Raw genomic sequence first — 18,315 nt, 5'->3', positions numbered from 1 at the left:
AAAAAAAACAAGCAATAACAAAAGAACTTCTATGATAATGAATTCGGCATTAAATGAATCAAGACAAGAAACATATCAGTTACAAAAATGATCTTGAAAATTATGCTACAAAAAGGCGAGAATCGTGATTTTTGCATTTTTTACTCAGGATGGATCAAGGAGCTGAATTTGGCACATCTTGATAACAAGATACTCGCCTAATCGGAAACTAGGGGCCCAGCCTTTGGGGAGTCCCCGGCTCGAAATCAGTACAGTGTAAGTTTTATAAGAGTTTTAGGGGGAGGAGGGCAGGGTCGTGCACAGAGGGGAGTAGGGACACCTGTTGGCCCGGGCCCGAGCTTAAATGGGGCCCAACATTTTTAAGCCTGGGGTTGAAAATATGGGTAAACAATATGGAGGGGGCCAAAAAAAAGCATTTGTGACAGCCCCAAAATTTCTGTGCACGCCCCTGGAGGAGGAAGTGCACAGAAGTCAGTTCGGTAGACTTGAAAAGTTTACGGAACTGACAAAGGGCCTGCCTTAACCCTGGACTGCCCTGAATTGAATTGGGAAAGAGAGCAGGAAGTTCTAATTAAAGGTCTAAATTTCAAGTGTGCCTTGCAGCTAATGAGAACTAGAACTGCTTTTTCTGTATTTCTTCAAAATACAGTGACCTCTCACTTATACGCGACCAAAGGGGACAACGAAATTTTCGCGCACAAGTGAGATTCGCGCATAAGTGAAAACCCCCCCAAAAAAGCTTAAATACAGTAAGTTATCAACAGTTATAGTAATACTAATAGTACACTACTGATACTTATGAATAAATACGCACATAATTTCCATTTATGCATTGTAATTCAATAAAAATGTAAAATTCGAAGTTGCACGTTTTGTCATTTTTTATACACTGTACAGTATGTAAGCGAATTCCACAAAACCTAAAAACTGTAGCGTGATTAGTATCATAGTCTGTGAGGATACAAAAGATCCTCGATAGGCTATGTCAATGCTTTCCGCTTCACCACAACTTTTAGGAAGGTCAACCTTTTCGCATGTAACCCGTTCTCCCCTCTCGATGTCAATCACAAGACTAACTGCACCCCCAATCGCACACTTGCGCGAAAAAAAAAAACGCTTTCTTGGAAACATTTTGTACATTGGAATAAAGGTGTGTGAAAGCATTCCAAGAGACATCAAGAAGGGTACAAATCTTCCGGTAAGCAAAGCGTGAATAGGCGATTTAACTAAAACTTGAAAAAATTTTATTGCGCATAAGTGAAAGGTGCATTTTAGGTTTCGCGTATAAATGAACAAGAGTTAACATTGTTTTTTCTATATCGCTGGCCGGGCCCGTGAGAAAAACGCGCATAAGTCAAAAACGCGTATAACAGAGGTCGCGTATAAGCGAGAGATCACTGTATTATAAATTTTGAATAGTAGCAAAACTAAGAATTAAAAAAAACTTTGTCATTTTCCTTTTCTGACATTAGGAATTTAAAAAAAAAAAAAAAAACCTTCTTCTATTTTACGGTACAAAACATTTCATGTTTCGGGGGGGGGGGGCCCGGACCCGTCAGGCCCCCCCTCTGGATACGGCCCTGTACCCACCAGATAGGTATGACCCCGGGTGGACTGCGGACCGCCCCTACTCAAAAAGGTTTTTCGACTTGGCAAAAAAAACCTCTCATTTTTTAATAGAAGGAAGTGTTTATATGCCGCACAAATTCCTAAAACAAACAGATGCCGTAACTTGCTTTGAAGCTTAATGAATTACAGTAATATTTTATCGTGTTTGTGGGAAACTTTCTTTTCTATTCCTCTGAAATTACATTACACCACAAACTCTCTGAAGCCTGGAATTTTCTCCAAAGAAAACACATGGAACGGAATGTTTTACCCTTTTCTTTAGTATTGTTAATCACCGCAAGGTAGCGTATTCGAGCTCTGGAGTTGCGAATACTGTCCATATCTGGACTAATAAATATGCGTATTGGAGAGTAGGGACTCTTTCTTCCAGTCTCTCATCTAAGTATTGCGCTTAGGCGTCGAAAAAACAAAAGTAAAGCGGCATTTCCAAATAGAATTGCATTTTCGAATTGTTGTTAGCGTTCTGTGGAGCAGTATAAAATGAGTTCTGAGTCGAAAACTTTTTTCAAAAATTTGAAGCAAGTAACCCGAAAAATTAGTAATGACGTGGGGGAAATTAAAGAAACTTTAGATTGCGTTGCGTCAGATAAACAGCCAGCTGCCAGAAAATTTCAGCAGCTACAAGATCGAGTGGAAAGCCTCAAGGTCAGATTATAAATTCTTATGAAGGTCTCTTTTCATTTAACTTCAAGCAACTTATGCATCTAAAACAAAAGCTGAAAATCTGTTTTGAGTAGGACCATACGAGGGAATTTTGGGTCACTCTTATTTCGGGGCAATAAATGTTCATCAACTTTTCACTGTTAACAACTGTTAATTGTTTCATAAAACAACTAAATAATGCTAAGGCATCCTCATGCATTCACTATTCCAATATCAAGGTCAAAAACATTTTGCTGTGGATGCAGGTGCTGCGTGCGTAGCGTTAACCTTGCGCACCTTTAAACATTTGCGTTCGGAAGTGGAGTAACATACGGTTGGCTGGTGTGGAGGTTTTCGGCATGGTTTCATTTTCTTTTGTAATTCAAGCCGGTAAGTCCCGTTTTTCTTTTTGTTATGACAATTGAGTATGCAAAATTCAGGCAAAAGAGAAGTTGAAAATGAGGATTCTGCAAATGGCAGAGAGAAAAAGATAAAAAAAGATAGCAATGTGTATGAACCAGCTATAAATATTGTAGAAAAGGCAGAAATTGCTTTCAAAAAGGCTGTGAGTATATTAAATCCATAACAGATATCCCTTAGCAAAGTTCTTAAACAATTACAAAAGTGTTCAATGAGCATTGATAGAATTATTTCCATAGAAGACACAAGTTACAACTGTGTAAACTTGGGTCTCAAAATAGAGACTGTAAAGGAAAAACAAAATGCTTCACATGTGGGTTCTGATAAATTTTACGTAACCTAATGACTTTAAATAACATATTAAGGTTATGTATCTACTTCACACAGTAAACTATGAACCATAAATGCTTCGTATGGGTCATGGAAATCCTGGAAAGTCATAGAAAGAAAAATAAGCAAATTTCAGACCTGGAAAAGTCATGGAAAATTGAAATTTTCATTCAAAGTCATGGAAATTTATTTAAAGTCATGGAAAAATATCCTGGGTAAAAGGAAAGTGACAGTAGCTAAAAGAGCATTAGAAATCTTGAGTGATTTAACAGTATTGCACATAACAGCTATTAAAACTGGAAAATTGAACTATCCCAAAAAGAAATCTGAATTTTCAATTCTCATTGCATCCACTTCTGTAGCAGCCACTCTTCTTTTTTTGCACTGCGATTTTACTGCGTGGACATCACTCATTTTGAATTTACTATTATTTTCAACACTTTTTATACTTTATATTCCGTAGTAGCGAACTTGCAGGTTCTTGATTTAGCAACACCCACCCAAAAAACGCAATTCAGTTGCATCAGAGTTCCTTTCCATCACTTGTATAAAATTTATTTTAATTTGTTGAAGGTTGAAAAAAATAACGATATGATTCAGGTGGTAGAGTACAGAAAAAGGGGAATTCTAATTCCTTGCAAAACTGATCCATTCGACCCACTGCTATGTTCAATGTCAAGAATCAATCACTATGTTCCACAATTTCTGAACCTAATAAATTTTTATGCATTTGAAAATGTGCAAATGAATAAACAAGTAGATTTGCATCAGAAGATTTATTCACTACTGAATAGGTTTTTTAAATAAATATCTGGTTTAGAAACATGAATTTAGTAAAGAATGTTTCTTTACTTTCAAGAGCCAAAGTACTGTCAAGTTATTTGGATGATTAAATGCACTGTTGACCAGCATTCGTTGATTTAAATCAAGTGATTTTTTTGAAAAAATCATTGATATAAATCAAGTGTATTTTTTCACAAAATCATCAATTAAAATCAGTTGATTTTATTTTTATAAATGAATATTGCATTTTTAGAATGTGTTGCTCTAAATTTAACTACGCTGCATTATCTTAACTTCAACAGGCAAAACTACAGTCGAACCTCCATATATCAAACTTCCACATATCAAAATTTTCTATATATCGAAATCCCAGCAAATTTCCATGTTCATTACATAGAAAAATTGTTTCTATATATCGAAATAATCTCTATTAATCGAAAAAATTTCGAGACATTTGTAGATTTTTTTCCACTTTAGACTGTTTGTCTCATGAAAAATGAAGGTAAGGGGAGAAATTTAAGTTCTCTAAAGGTTGCTATGAAACTAGGGGAATGAAACTAGGAATCTAGGGTTGAGGGGTGTGTAGATAGGTTGCTGTTCTGTTCTTAAAGTACCTCAAGTTTATTTCAAATCTTAGTTGTAACCAGTAACACTAAAATCAATTTCAAGTTATCTCTTTTGTCTGTTGATTAACATTCCTAGTCTTTTTAGCTTCAGTAAAAATCATTCAAGTTAAATAGATTGATTTTTTACTTTTCTCTGGCTTACATTGTCAAAACAGAAATCCCCTAATGTTGCGGATCAAGTTGAATTGAAGAAGAATGAAGATGTATGAAAGCGCAACAATTTATTTTCTGTTAATTTTTCAATTATTAACTTTCATTCAATGTGATACTGGTATAAATTAGAAATTGGGTTTCATGCACGAAAATTAGCTTCCATTTTAATGTTTTAGAAGATTCTTATGATAAAATAAGATTATTCCTATATATCGAAATATCTATGTATCGAATTTTTTTCTGGCAATTTGCTACTTCGATATATGGAGGTCCGACTGTACATAGATCCCTCTTTCTATGGTGTATAACTGATTTTCCCTCTTACACTATTGCTTTTACTTCAAAATTACAGTTCAAAACAAAATTTTTCTTATACACCATGACTAATATATAGTTTAGAAAAGTTCTACAACAAAATAATTTTCTTGAACAAAAGAAAATTTTCAACATGTTATTTTATGCTAAAAACGCACGTGACGATGGAAACCTTATCGTTAAGCAAAGCATAAAAACAAAATCACATCTTGTTTAAGCATTATAGCGTACTTAGAAATCTTTAAAATTTTATTGAATAATTAGAGAATTTTTCTTAATTTTAAAAGTAAGCTGAATGGATTCATCTATTGTATGAAATATACAATGTTTATAATCGTAAAGTAATTAATATCTACACATTTTTGAAGATTAAAAAAAAATCTGATTTAAATTTTAAAAAAAATCCGACTTTTTTTATTTTTATTATTCTTTTTAAATAAAAATAATCATGAACCCTGCCGTTGACATTAAAAGCCTTTTGAAGCAAATTTATTAAAATGTAGTAATACCTACTATTAAAAAAAAGCTGTACTGCTATGAAATGAAAATAGCTAGTTGCTTTTTCTTCTATTGTACGAAAAATATTGTGTTTATAAATGTAAAGTTATTAATATTTACACATTTTTGAAATTAAAAAAAAAATCTGAATTAAATTAAAAAAATCAATTCAATTTAGATTAATTTTTTTTTTTAATTTTAAAAAAAGTGAATAAAAATCACAAATTTTAGTTAAAGTACAATCATTATGTTTCTACTAAATGATTAATTTAAAAGAATTTCTTTTTCAATAAATTATGTAATCTAATAAAAAAATATTACATCAATCATAATAATTGTACATTAAATTATACGGAAAATCTGCATTTTCATTCCATTGCTCAATTCATCCACTTTATCCAATTTCTTCGGCCAACCCGAACTTTTTATATATAAAAAAAAACCCCTACAAAGTAGCGACCCTGATTTTAGTCTCCATATTTTATTTCCTGCCCCGGATATCTAACACTTATTTTCACTCAAAGTAATGTAGTACCTTGGTCAGATTTTTTTTATTTTTAATTCAGAAAAGAAAAGAATTATATAAATAAGCAAATTCATGTATTGCTCATCAAGACGAGCTATTGTTATACTCGACTAGCAATAAATTATGTCATATCTCTTGACATTGATCAATTCATTTATTTTGAACATGAGTGTAGATTAAAATATTATAGTGTTTCATTCCAATAGAGAAATTTTATTAATGCATTTTGTTTCTTTAGGAAGAGGCATGTGCTTTTAAAGAGGATATTGGACCAAAATTTTTTCAGATGAAAAACTTTGTTAATGATTATAAGGAACTCGCTTTAGAAATAGATTTTCTAGTTTCCAAGCAAGAAAATTACTTGAAGAAATTTGGATACGTGCCTCGTAAGTATGTTTTAGGTTTCGTGCTAATGTGCTACTTATTCTTAAACCATATGTTAGTGATAATATGGTCAGAATCTGCAGCGCCTGTAGTCAAGCCTGTTAGTAAACCTAAAACTTCACTTTCAAGCCTTATAATTTTTTTAAATCAAAATACTACAACTTACACATGGTAAAAATTTAGGACTCTCACTTCTACCAATTGCTTTTAAATTTTTATTTTATTTTTGCAAGCTTAACTTTTTGAACTCTTTATTCCGAAATGGGAACATCAAGTAAAAAATTATTTTTCAAAAAATGTTTTGCTTATGAAGATTTATACTTACAAACAGGGCCTGATTACCGCACAGGCCTGGGCCTGGGGCCCCCTCTTCTTAAGGATCCCCAAATTACTTCAAGAATTATGCATAGCATTATAACTATACGAGAAATGCACACGTTTTCAAAACAATAACTTGTTAATTGGAAAAAATCTTTCGTCAGTGAGAATTTTTATTCACTCTGCCAGTAAAAAATTTACCATGTCATAATTAGGAGAGGCCCCAAAGGAGATTCATAAATGCACATGATAAATGATTTAACATAATTCTGGGATAGGCGAAATGGCCTCCCAAAATGCATTTTGACGGACCCCCAAACCTGTAAATTAACCACTGCATTCCGTTATAGATTTCTGGGGAGATTATCAGGGGGCCTCCAAATTATTGTGGGCCTAAGGCCTCACTTTTGGTTAGTCGGGCCTTGCTTACAAATGAAGATATTTATTAGGCTGGTTCAAAAAAACTTTTTTTCAGCTTGAGTCCAGGACACCGCCTATTTTTTTAGACATATTAATAATACTATGCTGTAAAAGTTTTAGCTTTTTACTCAAATTTTAAGAGGGTGCTCAATGACCCCTTAATTTAACATTATCTGTAGCATAAAAAATGCCACAAATTTAGAATCATTTAATTTCCCATGCTGTTTCTTGGTAAAAAATTACTTTATTGCAATGTATATGCATATTACTAGCGTATATTATAATATGTAGCACCGATTTTTCAGTTTAATGTATTTTTTTATCCCCCTCCCCATACTTATGAAGTTTGGGGGAGGGGGTTGAGCACCTTCTTTCAATTGAAATAGGAATCTAAAATTCTTCCAGTAAATTACTATCCACAAGTCTAAAAATATTGAGGGGTGTCCTATTAACATCATTAACTCTCTTAAGAGTAATAACTTTTTTAAAGAATTCACTGATGTTAACAATTAAGGAAAAAATTTTTAACAAAAAGGAAAAAACCTTCGATTAATTTTCAAAATTTAATTTCTGTTGGATATTTTATTTAATGTTGTTTTCAATGAATGTGAAGTCGAAAGAGAACCATTTCAAGTCAAGTATCAAGGAAATAGTCAAACATCTTCTTCTCAGTACTTTAAAAGTTCGAATTAACTAATGCGTAATAAGTTGCGGAATGCTGAATAAAAAGTGTATACTTTCTATTCATAGATATTTTTGTGCAGTTGCTTATTAGGGATTTTAGATAAAGTGCTGTTTTTTCTCACCCCGATATTATGAGTAGGTATAAAAGCTTCGGTCCTGATGAATCCGTTAAATTGGGATCTGACTGTATAGTGGAAAAAAATGCTTTTTTTGATGACAGGAATACAGAAAAGCGTCAAAAAGCTGGGTTATTTCCAAAGTTTGTAATTTTTCAAAAGACCATTATCCATTACTTAATGCTTCTTAAGTTTGGCCTTTAAATTAATTTTTTTAATTTTTAAAAAATTAACGCTATACTTGCTGTTTATCATTATCGTTTTTGGCAATAGTTAAAAAGCTTGTGATGTTTCAAAAGCCCATTATCTATAATTCTATGCCTGCTTAAGTCCTTTTCTTGAACCTTATTTGTTAACTTAACTAACAAATTTAACTTCATAATAACTATTATTAATTTTTGTTTTCGGCAATAATTTTAAAACTTTGCCCACCCACTAAACTATGAAGAAGTATATTATATTAACAGGTTCGTATGCCCCTACACTCTAATACAGGGTTAGATTCTTCCTCAGGTAAAATAATTTTCTGGTTTTTACAATCAAAAGTAAAAAATGAAAGCTTTCATGACCGATGTCAATAAAATTAAAAGATATCAGGCTGTTGTTCTGGCACACATACGGACCACCGCACAGCAGCCCGGCATCTTAATTTTAATAAAAAGTGAAATTCAGAATTTTCCGAAATTTCATAAATGGATCATAATTGCTTCTAAATAAGCCCTAGGTGTATATTTTTGTACTTATATGTATTTGGATATTGTTTTCTCTTATAGAATTATTTTTTTTCCTTTTAGTTCAGGAAGAAATACCTGCTGTCAGTGAAGCAGTGCCTGAAAATGAAAATGAACATGTAAATGCAGAAAAGTATCCTTTATTTTAAGATTTTATTATGGCAAAGCGAATGTTATTGTTGTCATATCCCTTTACACTACTAGCTGTGGTAAAGTGTTCAAATTTTCATAAAAAATTAAAAATTGTTGTAAATTTCCTAAAATTTTGAACTTAATACCAAATTTCCTTTAATTTTCTTTATTTTATGCCATAATTTTCAGAAAAAGAGGAAGTTCTGGTTAAATCCGTTCAAATTTGTTCGATCATGATCTGTCTGTCAAGTCGCAAACTATGATGTCACTCCTGTGCACTGTTGGGTTTTTGATGTCTAACACCTGTTTTTAACATGACATGTCTAAAACCTGCCTTATGAATGATATTCCATTCAAATTTGGAAGAAAAAAAAATCTCCAAAGAAATGTAATTTCTAATAACTTGCTTAAGAAGTTGAGTTGACCTAAAAAAAGTATATAATACTCCAGTTAATTATAATTATGATTTTATTTTGTTTGTTTGTTCATTTATTTATATATTTTACATGTAAGATAGGTACTGGCTAGTTAAAAATATGAAAGGAAGTTTTTCATGAAAAATATTGTTCAATTACTTTTTAATTGTTTTGAGAACTTACTATTTTTGCATTAAAATACTGGTTTACATTTCCCTACTTTTTTGTAAAAGTGTCCCACTTTTCCTACTTTTTCTGCGAAAATATCCTACTTTTCCTACTTTTTGACCATCAAAATTCGCTATGACCCCTGTTTTTGTTATTTTCCTTAAAGTATGTTAAGAGAAAAAGGTCAAGAAGGAGATAGCCATCTAACTCCTGTCCTATCTGATTTTGGTTTAAGTTCTCCTAAGTCAAAACAAGTGAGGTAAGCTTTTTATCTATTAAGATTTTGCATTATTATAATTGGTTGAAGACCATCTTTCTCCAATCAACTTACTGTTATGAACTTGTGCTTAGTGAATTACTATATAAGATTATTTCTTCATATACAAGTTGCATGAAATTTGAAGAACAGACCAATCCAATTAAAATATTTCATTGAACTGCAATACTGTAGTTTTAGATATTTAAAAAAAAAAGTCTTAAAATGTTTGCTAGTCCTTTCTTACCTCCTTTTAAGGAGACTTAAATAGAACTAAGTAGAAATAAAGCACTTTAAAGGCTTTTAAATTAGATCTACATCAATTTTTTTTTTGGTTTTAACATTGTTAAAATTTTACACTATCAAATTTTGAATTTTTTCAACACCTTAGTTTTACACTTTTAACATTTAAAATAATTTAGCTAATGAAAATCAAAGAACACTGTATTACGTGTTGGATGTATTCCCCTCCCCCCCCCCAAAAAAAGGATTTTGTAATGACTAATTTATAATTTTCTTCTGTGCAATAGTTCTTCAACATTTGCAGTTTTTACGTTCAAGGTTGAATTAAGTACCTAGTATCATTTTATTTGAATCTTAATGTTAACATGAAAAGTAAATAAATTTATTGTAAAAGTATCTTGAATTAATTAGACAACATTTTCTTCTTCCTTTGTGTTGACCATTTTTCTTCTTCTTTGGAAAAAAAGCTTTTTATAGGTAATACTTTTAGCAATTTGTTCTTTATAGTTAAAGAAAAAAATAAATTAAGCTATCAATATTTAAGAAGAATTATTCTTTAACTAATAAATCTTGTTTTACTTTTTATACTTTTAAACACATATTAGGCTTCTTTATTCGTAAGTACATTATTTCTTATTTGATGTTTTTTTTTTGTTTTAATTAAGCTTGAATGGAAACTAATTACCAGCAGGAAGATAATCAAACTTAAATTGCTTAGTTTTTCAAGAATGCAACTTGCTTTACAAATGTCAAGGGATTTCTACGACTTTATTTTGTATTTGCTGTTTTGAGGGGAGAAAACCTATGTAATGCAAGCTAATTTACGATATAAATTTCTGAGCTAGCAAATCTTTGCTTGCATGAATGGAGATCTGTTGTTATGGAAGTACATTTTAGGTCCTGTGCTTCTCTCTGGATTTTGGGTTAGCCATTTTTTCCATTAGAAATAAAATGACTTCGCCATCTTCACATTTTGCTAAATTTTTTGAAAAATTTCTAAATTCTGATTTTAAGTAACTGCCAGGTAATGCAATTTGCATGCTTACTTGATTTTATTTGTGAATTTATCTTTTTTCCTTAAATTGCACCCCCAAATAATAAAAAGGAGGTCATAGTCGGGAGCAGGTCTTGTTTGAAACTATACAGTGTCACGGCATTAATGTATAAAACAAAACTGTTAAACATTTCCTTTTTAAATGCGTCGTTTTTGATTTCATTTAAATCTGTTTAGAGAGAAAGAGGAAGAGAGTCAACAAACTCCCGTTCTAAATCTCAGAACAAAAGCAAATATTGTGCATGGATTACCACTTAGGTAAGCTTTTTAAAAAAAATTATTTTTGATAATGCAATATTATAAGAGTGATTGCGGAAGTTTATACTTCTCATATCAGGGCCTGTGCTAGTGATTTTACACTGTTAGCCTGTAAATTAACCAAAGTTTTAAAATGTTTGTCAAGTTTCAAAACTTTTACCCAAAAACTATTTTCAACAAATCAGAGAACAAAGTATAATTTTATAAAGTACAGTGCTCAAGCATTTGCATTAATGTTTTAAAGATGCAGCATGCAATCACACATCTCAGATAAATAAGTCACTTGTTGTTTATTTTCTCAAGCGGGATTTTTAACGATCTTATGACATAATTTTAAGAATCAAGTTTTTTTTTTATATTTTCGGTGGTTGTAGAATTTCATTTTTTGCCAAATCAGTTTTTTTTTGCCGAATTTATGATTTTATTGATTCTGGTGCAGTTGCAAATGTTTAGCACAGACCCTGATGTATAATGGTATAATTTTTGATCTTCACAACAGTCACCCAACATACAAGAAAGTTAAAACAGCAATCAATGTATATTTATATTAATATATTGGAAAGGGTTCAAAGGCAGGCTACAAGGCTAATAAATGGACTTTCTCATTTAGACTATGATTCCAGGCTTAGAAAGCTAAAAATGTACAGTCTTGAGCGAAGGAGAGACCGAGGGGACGTGATTCAGTTGTTTAAATTTATTAAAATGAAACATGTTACGGGGCTGAAATTTAGCACTGAAAACAGGACAAGGGGTCATTGTTTTAAGCTATTTAAATCTCAGGCTAACATGGATATTAGGAAAAATTATTATTATAGCAGGGTAGTGGAACCTTGGAACAGCTTACCGGAAGAGGTGGTGATGAGCAAGGGAGTAAATAGTTTTAAGAGGACCATTGATCTTCATTGGGGATTGTAAATTGACTAGGACCAGTCTAGCTGGGCCCAGAGCCTGTTGCTGGTCGTCACATTTGTATTTGTATAATGGTAAAGTTATTTTATGACTGCTGGAAGTTTTTACTATAGCAAAAAATATCATCAAGACTAATTTGGAACTGGTATTGAAAATTAAGTAGTTCTGTATTGAACAGGTAGCTGATTTAGGGAGGGAGGTCATCCAATGATTGGCTGGGGCCCTCTTTAAAAGGGCATTTTGCAATCAAGTTGTCCAAATGTTAAGAATTCGCTAAATTTGTTTCAATATTTATATGATTTTCCCCATCAAGTCTGAGATAAAGCATTTGATACATTTTTGAACTTTGTTCTTTAATAAACTGAACTAATTTTTAAAAATCTGCATTTTTATTGTTTACATTATAAGCTATAAAATAGGCTAAGTAGCATCTAAGCATTTTGTTTTCATATTAAATATGTTTAGTATGCAATATTTATTACTATGTAATTTGTGCATCTTGTAACTAATACAGAAAAACCGTGTTTATCTGGATCAAATTTGTAGCCTTTAAAAAACTAAGTATGCATAGGTGATTTCAAATTATGATAGTAATAATGTAACTATATGTACATTAAAAATTCTGTTTTTTGTCTATTAAAGTTGGTTTGTTTTTATCTATTAAAGATAAAACATCTGCATTGCTGTGCTTTATTCAACCGTCACTTGTGATTGAACTAGAACATAGTGAACTGATTCTGTTTTTAAAGAAATGCTGTGAAAAATTATTTTAATATTTTTTATTTCCTTGAAGGGGTTTAGCTTGGAATCGGAGTAGTATAAATTTGGCAAGTTTTAGGGGTAGAGAGGGGCCCAGTGACCAAATTGACAAGGAGCCCTTCTTTGTTGTTTGCGGCTCTGAATATGTTGTTTTTTCATAATGAACAATAAGTCTTTAAGGATTTGCTTTGCCCTTATTACCCATACTATCCAGATTTTCAACTATCCAGATTGGCTTTCGTCCCAATTAGTCCACATCGATGGCTCTAGTACTTTAGCCGCCCTGGTTGATATTGACAAGTGCCGCCCCCCATTGAATAATAATAATAACTATGAGCCATTCCATTTCAGATCAGGCAGGGTCTGTCACATGACCATCACCGATTTTTTTGAAAAAATTACAATAGTTACAACTAAGGGACATATGAAATATCCCAAAAGGATTTTGCAAGAAAATTTTTTTTTTCTTCAGTTACAGCCTATTCGGTTTACCCGCCAATGTTCCAAAAATGGAACATCATATTTAACTGAAAAATTTCCCAAGAAATAACGTTAAAATTAACAAGTTTTTTGTAACACAGTTAAGCCTTATTTCAAAGTATTTTTTGATTTCCTGCTTGATTGTTTATATATTTTCAATTATTTATTGCGATTTTTCAAAGATGAGTGTTTTTTTAGCTTTTTGCAACTTTTTCTTATAAAATTTACCAAAAATTGGCTTTTTCAGAAAATGTGATGATATTTATTATAGTTGTGAAAAATACTTCAATGTATGATTTTAAAATGCTTGTAGAAATGTACAATGATATTTCCAAAAGGTGTAGCCCTTCAAAATAGCATGTTCCAATTTTGGAACATTGGCGCTTTTAGGGAGTCAAATTTCCAAGAAGTAAATAATTCGACTTCACAGGGGAAATTTCATTTTTCGTAATATGTTTCTTTTTTCTTCTCATTTTGAATGTACTCTGATGTAGACGTTGGCAAAACCAAGTAAGTTTATATTTTGAAATGATATGACGTTTCGCTAGCAAAGAAAATAATAACAGTCTACTGTTTGACGGACTATATGGCTCCGAATCCACACCTGCTCGGACAGCTGCATTGTCACGTGATAATAAAAAATAATATTAGTGAGCGTTTTATTCTTCTTATTTTAATTGCAGTTCAATAATTTGCTAGCTTTGTTTTCGAGCGAAACGAAATTCTGTTTGACGTATACCAACTGTTCATAAATGTTAAAAAATGTCTACAAGATTTCTTACTGTAGAACAAGCTGTCGCTTATTTAGAGACATTGTCAGATTCGGATTTGTCAGATGTAGATATATGCCAATTACCACCTGATGAACCAGGCAATATCACTGAGGAAGAAGACATTCTAGAAGACGAGTTACAACCTATTACACCAATTGATGTATGTGGACAGGTGGACTTTTTTCCCCCAACTCTCGTGAAAATTTAACAAAAAAATCGGAGAAAGAACAAAGTCTGAAATCATTAGATAATGAAAGTAAAAAACGAATGAAAACGGAAAAAAAGAAAAAGTTGGAATTATCAGGAAATAAAAGTAGAAAAAGAATGAAAATGGATTTAACTTGGAGAAGAAAGCTAATTTTCAGAAACTGATTTCGTCAGAAAGTATTGAACGCTTCGACACGCATTTCCGAATATAGTGGATTTATCTCCAATTGAATTACTTTTTAGAATTTTACATTTGCAGTATGTTGAACACTTAGCAAGTATGACGAACTTGTATGCATTGCAAAAAGGAGAATCAATAGATGTTGACCGAGATGAAATCCTACAATTGTTTGGTTTGCTGCTATTGAGTGGGTACTATTCCGTTCCTTCTGAAGATATGTATTGGAGCAGTGCAGAAGATACATCTGTGCCAATTGCACCAACAGTTATGCCTCGAAATCGTTTTCGAAAAATAAAAAACAACTTTCATTTGATGGACAACCATGAATTAAAACAAAATGACAAACTTTGAAAAGTATACCCTATTTACGAAGAATTGTGTAAAAACCTTCAACAATTTGGTGTATTTCATGAAAAATGGAGCATAGATGAATCTATGGTTCCCTACTACGGTCGGCATTCATGTAAAATGTTTATTAGAGGAAAACCAATAAGATTCGGCTTCAAAATTTGGATGCTGTGCTCTTCAAGTAGATACCCATATTCCATGGAGATTTATTCAGGCAAAAAAGAAGGATCCCCTGATGTGCAATTAGAATCCAGAGTTGTAAATGATCTATTATCAGTTTTGACTGACACGTCTAAGCATGAAGTATACCTTGATAACATTTTTACATCATATGACTTAATTTCTCAGCTATCAAAAAAAAGGTGTACGAGTAACAGGAACAATGTGAAAATCGAACTGGCCATTGTCCACTGAAATCTAAAAAAGCATCAAGGAAATTTTGACTATCGATCTGATGGATCAGTGTACATGTGCTTGTGCAGCTGGAATGATAATTCAGTGGTTACAGTAGCATCTAATTGTTATACACATGAGCCACTTGCATCTGTAAAACGTTACTCAAATGCGCAGAAATGCAAGATAGATGTGCCACAACCTCATCTTATCAAGAGATACAATAAAGGAATGGGGGGTGTGGACGTCTTGGATAAACTTTTAGGGAGCTACAGACCTCATCTGAGGAGTAAAAAATGGTGGTGGAATCTTTTTAGTAATGCTCTGAATATTTCAGTTGTAGCTAGTTAGTTACTTCATTGTGAGTTACACGAAGTCAAGATGAAGCATTTAGAGTTCCGAAGAGAAATAACAACTCACCTCATAAGAAGAAAAGTACGAGTGGAAAATCATCCAGTGCCTCGTTGTCATTTACATAAACAATCAAGATTGTCTAACGGACATTATATTGTATCTGCATCCCAAGGACGTTGTGCGGTGTGCAAAAAAAATACGACTAAGAAATGTTTCCATTGCGACAAACGAATTCACCAGCATTGCTTCCTTTCATATCATGGGCATTAGATATTTCTGCATTGAATTTTCAAAATTCTGGTATGTACATAAATGCAATTTAAAATATTATTTTTTCCGTAATAAAGTATGTTAAGATGAAAACCGCATTCAAAACCTGTTAGTTAAAAAAAAAAAAAAATTATCTGAAAAAAAAACTTCATGCAAAGCGCCAATGTTCCAAAAATGGAACACACTGAAAAACATAGTAAAAAATTTTTTCTGGAAATTTTATTTTATTTCTGTATTTACTAGACATAAATAGACATAATTTCAAAAAATTACTCAAATTTGATCTTCCGTCAATAGTTCGGCGGTTAAACGGTTTTAAAATTCTGCACAAAATCCGCCATTTTGGAAAAAAACCGGCAAAACACTCCATTTGAAATGGACACTAGTTCAAAAGTATTTAGCCTATTTGAATAATTTTTTTTCTAAAAATAAATAATGACCCATATATCCTCTAGACATCGTTTTTGAAAGTTTAGTTAGGTTTTTTGATAAAGAAAAAAATTCATTTTTGGCGCGAAAAAACTGCATTTTTACCGATTTTATGATTTTTTTTCTCCTCGAAAAAATGTTTTTTTTACTAAACGGAGATGGCAGTCTAAAGCCCTTATATGATAGTTTCATAACATATTTTATTATAATCCTTGGATGCATAAAACCTCGGAAATAAAATTTGAAATTTTGATAATTTTCAAAAATTAGCGATTTTTGAAGTGATTTTACTCAAAAAACCCATTTTTTAAAAATCTAAAAATTGGCTCATTTGAACCCCATATAATGCTTAACAAGTGGATAGACACCGCATCCCGTATTTTTTTCCATAAAATGTTTTATGATTTTTTGAAAGTGACCTTATCACCCATGGAATGCATGTAAAATAAAAATTTCTAATAATTTCAGTCACTGAAAATCTGATTATATTAATGCCTAATAGCTACAATAATGGTTCACTTTATCAGAAACAAGTAAAATTTTACTGACTTTTAATAAAATAGCAGTATCAAACCGCTTCTGATGACCCAGTCAATTCGTCTTTTTGTACTTCGTTATATAAATATATTTTTCTGCTGATCAGCGCCTAATTGTTATGGGAGCTGAGCTCCCATACTTCCTTATTTGTTTCACTCAAATTTTTGTCAGGCCACCTAAGCATTAAAATAAGTTCTGAAGACTATAGGGATCCTGCACTTCTTTTGTTAGAAATTGGATCCCTGGCTACCTTTGATGATATGTTTGATTACCTCAACTTACAACCATGTTCAATTGATTACTTCTCTCATAAAACAGGTGAGTTTTTTTAATTCTTAAACTACAAGTGAGTTTTGTGGTTTGAATTTAGTATACATATTCTTACGCATAAAAGTAATCATACGAGGTAGGATCCAAAAATTATGTGACAACATTCGCCAATGACAACCAAAGCACGAAATTAAAATTAATCATTTTAAATGCATTGTATTGTTCTTCCCTTTGATGGTTTCCCCTGTCGCGTAATTGAGTTCAAGAGAAAGAAAATTGAAAGAGAAAAAATATGATTCGTTGCTGCATATGAAAGTAACGATGAATGCATAGCTTTGCAGACAAAATAAACTAATATTTATATAAAAAAGGAAATATTTTAACTGTTAGTGATAAAGTACATCATTATCGTAGCTATTAGTCATTAATATAATCACCAAAGGCTCTTCTATCTAAAGACTACACACAGAGTCTTACAAAAAGACGAATTGACTGGGTCATCAAAAACGGTTTGTTAGTGATATATTATTAAAAGTCAGTAAGATTTTAGTTGTTCCTGATAAAGTGCACTGTTATTGTAGCTATTAGGCATTAATATAATCAGAATTTCAGTTACTGAAATTATTAGAAATTTTTATTTTTCATCCATGCCATGGACGATAAGGTCACTTTCAAAAAATCATAAAACATTTTATGGAAAAAAATACGGGATGCGGTGTCTATCCACTTGTTAAACATTATATGGGGTTCAAATGAGCCAATTTTTAGATTTTTAAAAAATGAGTTTTTTGAGTAAAATTACTTCAAAAATCGCTAATTTTTGAAAATTATCAAAATTTCAAATTTTATTTCCGAGACTGTATGCATCCAAGGATTATAATAAAATATGTTGTGAAACTATCATATAAGGGCTTTAGACTGCCATCTCCGTTTAGTAAAAAAAACTTTTTTTTCATGGAGAAAAAAAATCATAAAATCGGTAAAAATGCAGTTTTTTCGCGGCAAAAATGAATTTTTTTCTTTATCAAAAAACCTAACTAAACTTTCAAAAACGATGTCTAGAGGGTATATGGTTCCTTATTCATTTTTAGAAAAAAAATTATTCAAATAGGTTTAATACTTTTGAAATAGTGTCCATTTCAAATGGAGTGTTTTGCCGTTTTTTTCCAAAATGGCAGATTTTGTGCAGAATTTTAATAGGCTGTAACTGAAGAAAAAAATTTTTCTTGCAAAATCCTTTTGAGATATTTCATATGTCCCTTAGTTGTAACTACTGTATTTTTTTCAAAAAAATCGGTGATGG

General features: G+C 31.7%; 1 protein-coding gene across 2 annotated transcripts in view; it reads left to right on the top strand.

Moving 5' to 3' along the window:
• The first annotated feature begins 2,015 nt into the window (after positions 1 to 2,015).
• The window catches only part of LOC129234407 (uncharacterized), a 37,294-nt gene continuing 20,994 nt past the window's right edge, over positions 2,016 to 18,315 (top strand). Inside the window, exons 1-5 of one of the 2 annotated variants that reach the window (XM_054868403.1) lie at positions 2,016 to 2,274; positions 6,161 to 6,308; positions 8,639 to 8,708; positions 9,467 to 9,550; positions 11,022 to 11,102. In XM_054868403.1, coding sequence (XP_054724378.1) covers positions 2,110 to 2,274; positions 6,161 to 6,308; positions 8,639 to 8,708; positions 9,467 to 9,550; positions 11,022 to 11,102 — 548 coding nt within the window. In that variant the 5' untranslated portion in view covers positions 2,016 to 2,109. Of the gene's footprint in view, positions 2,275 to 2,585; positions 2,662 to 6,160; positions 6,309 to 8,638; positions 8,709 to 9,466; positions 9,551 to 11,021; positions 11,103 to 18,315 lie in introns of those variants that run through there. The other variant, XM_054868404.1, reaches the window with a different exon arrangement.

The sequence above is a fragment of the Uloborus diversus genome, chromosome 1 (genome assembly GCF_026930045.1).
Source record: "Uloborus diversus isolate 005 chromosome 1, Udiv.v.3.1, whole genome shotgun sequence".
NCBI classification, from domain to species: Eukaryota; Metazoa; Arthropoda; class Arachnida; order Araneae; family Uloboridae; genus Uloborus; species Uloborus diversus.
The sequence above is the reverse complement of the archived record's forward strand: the minus strand, read 5'-3'. Positions and strand labels throughout refer to the sequence as shown.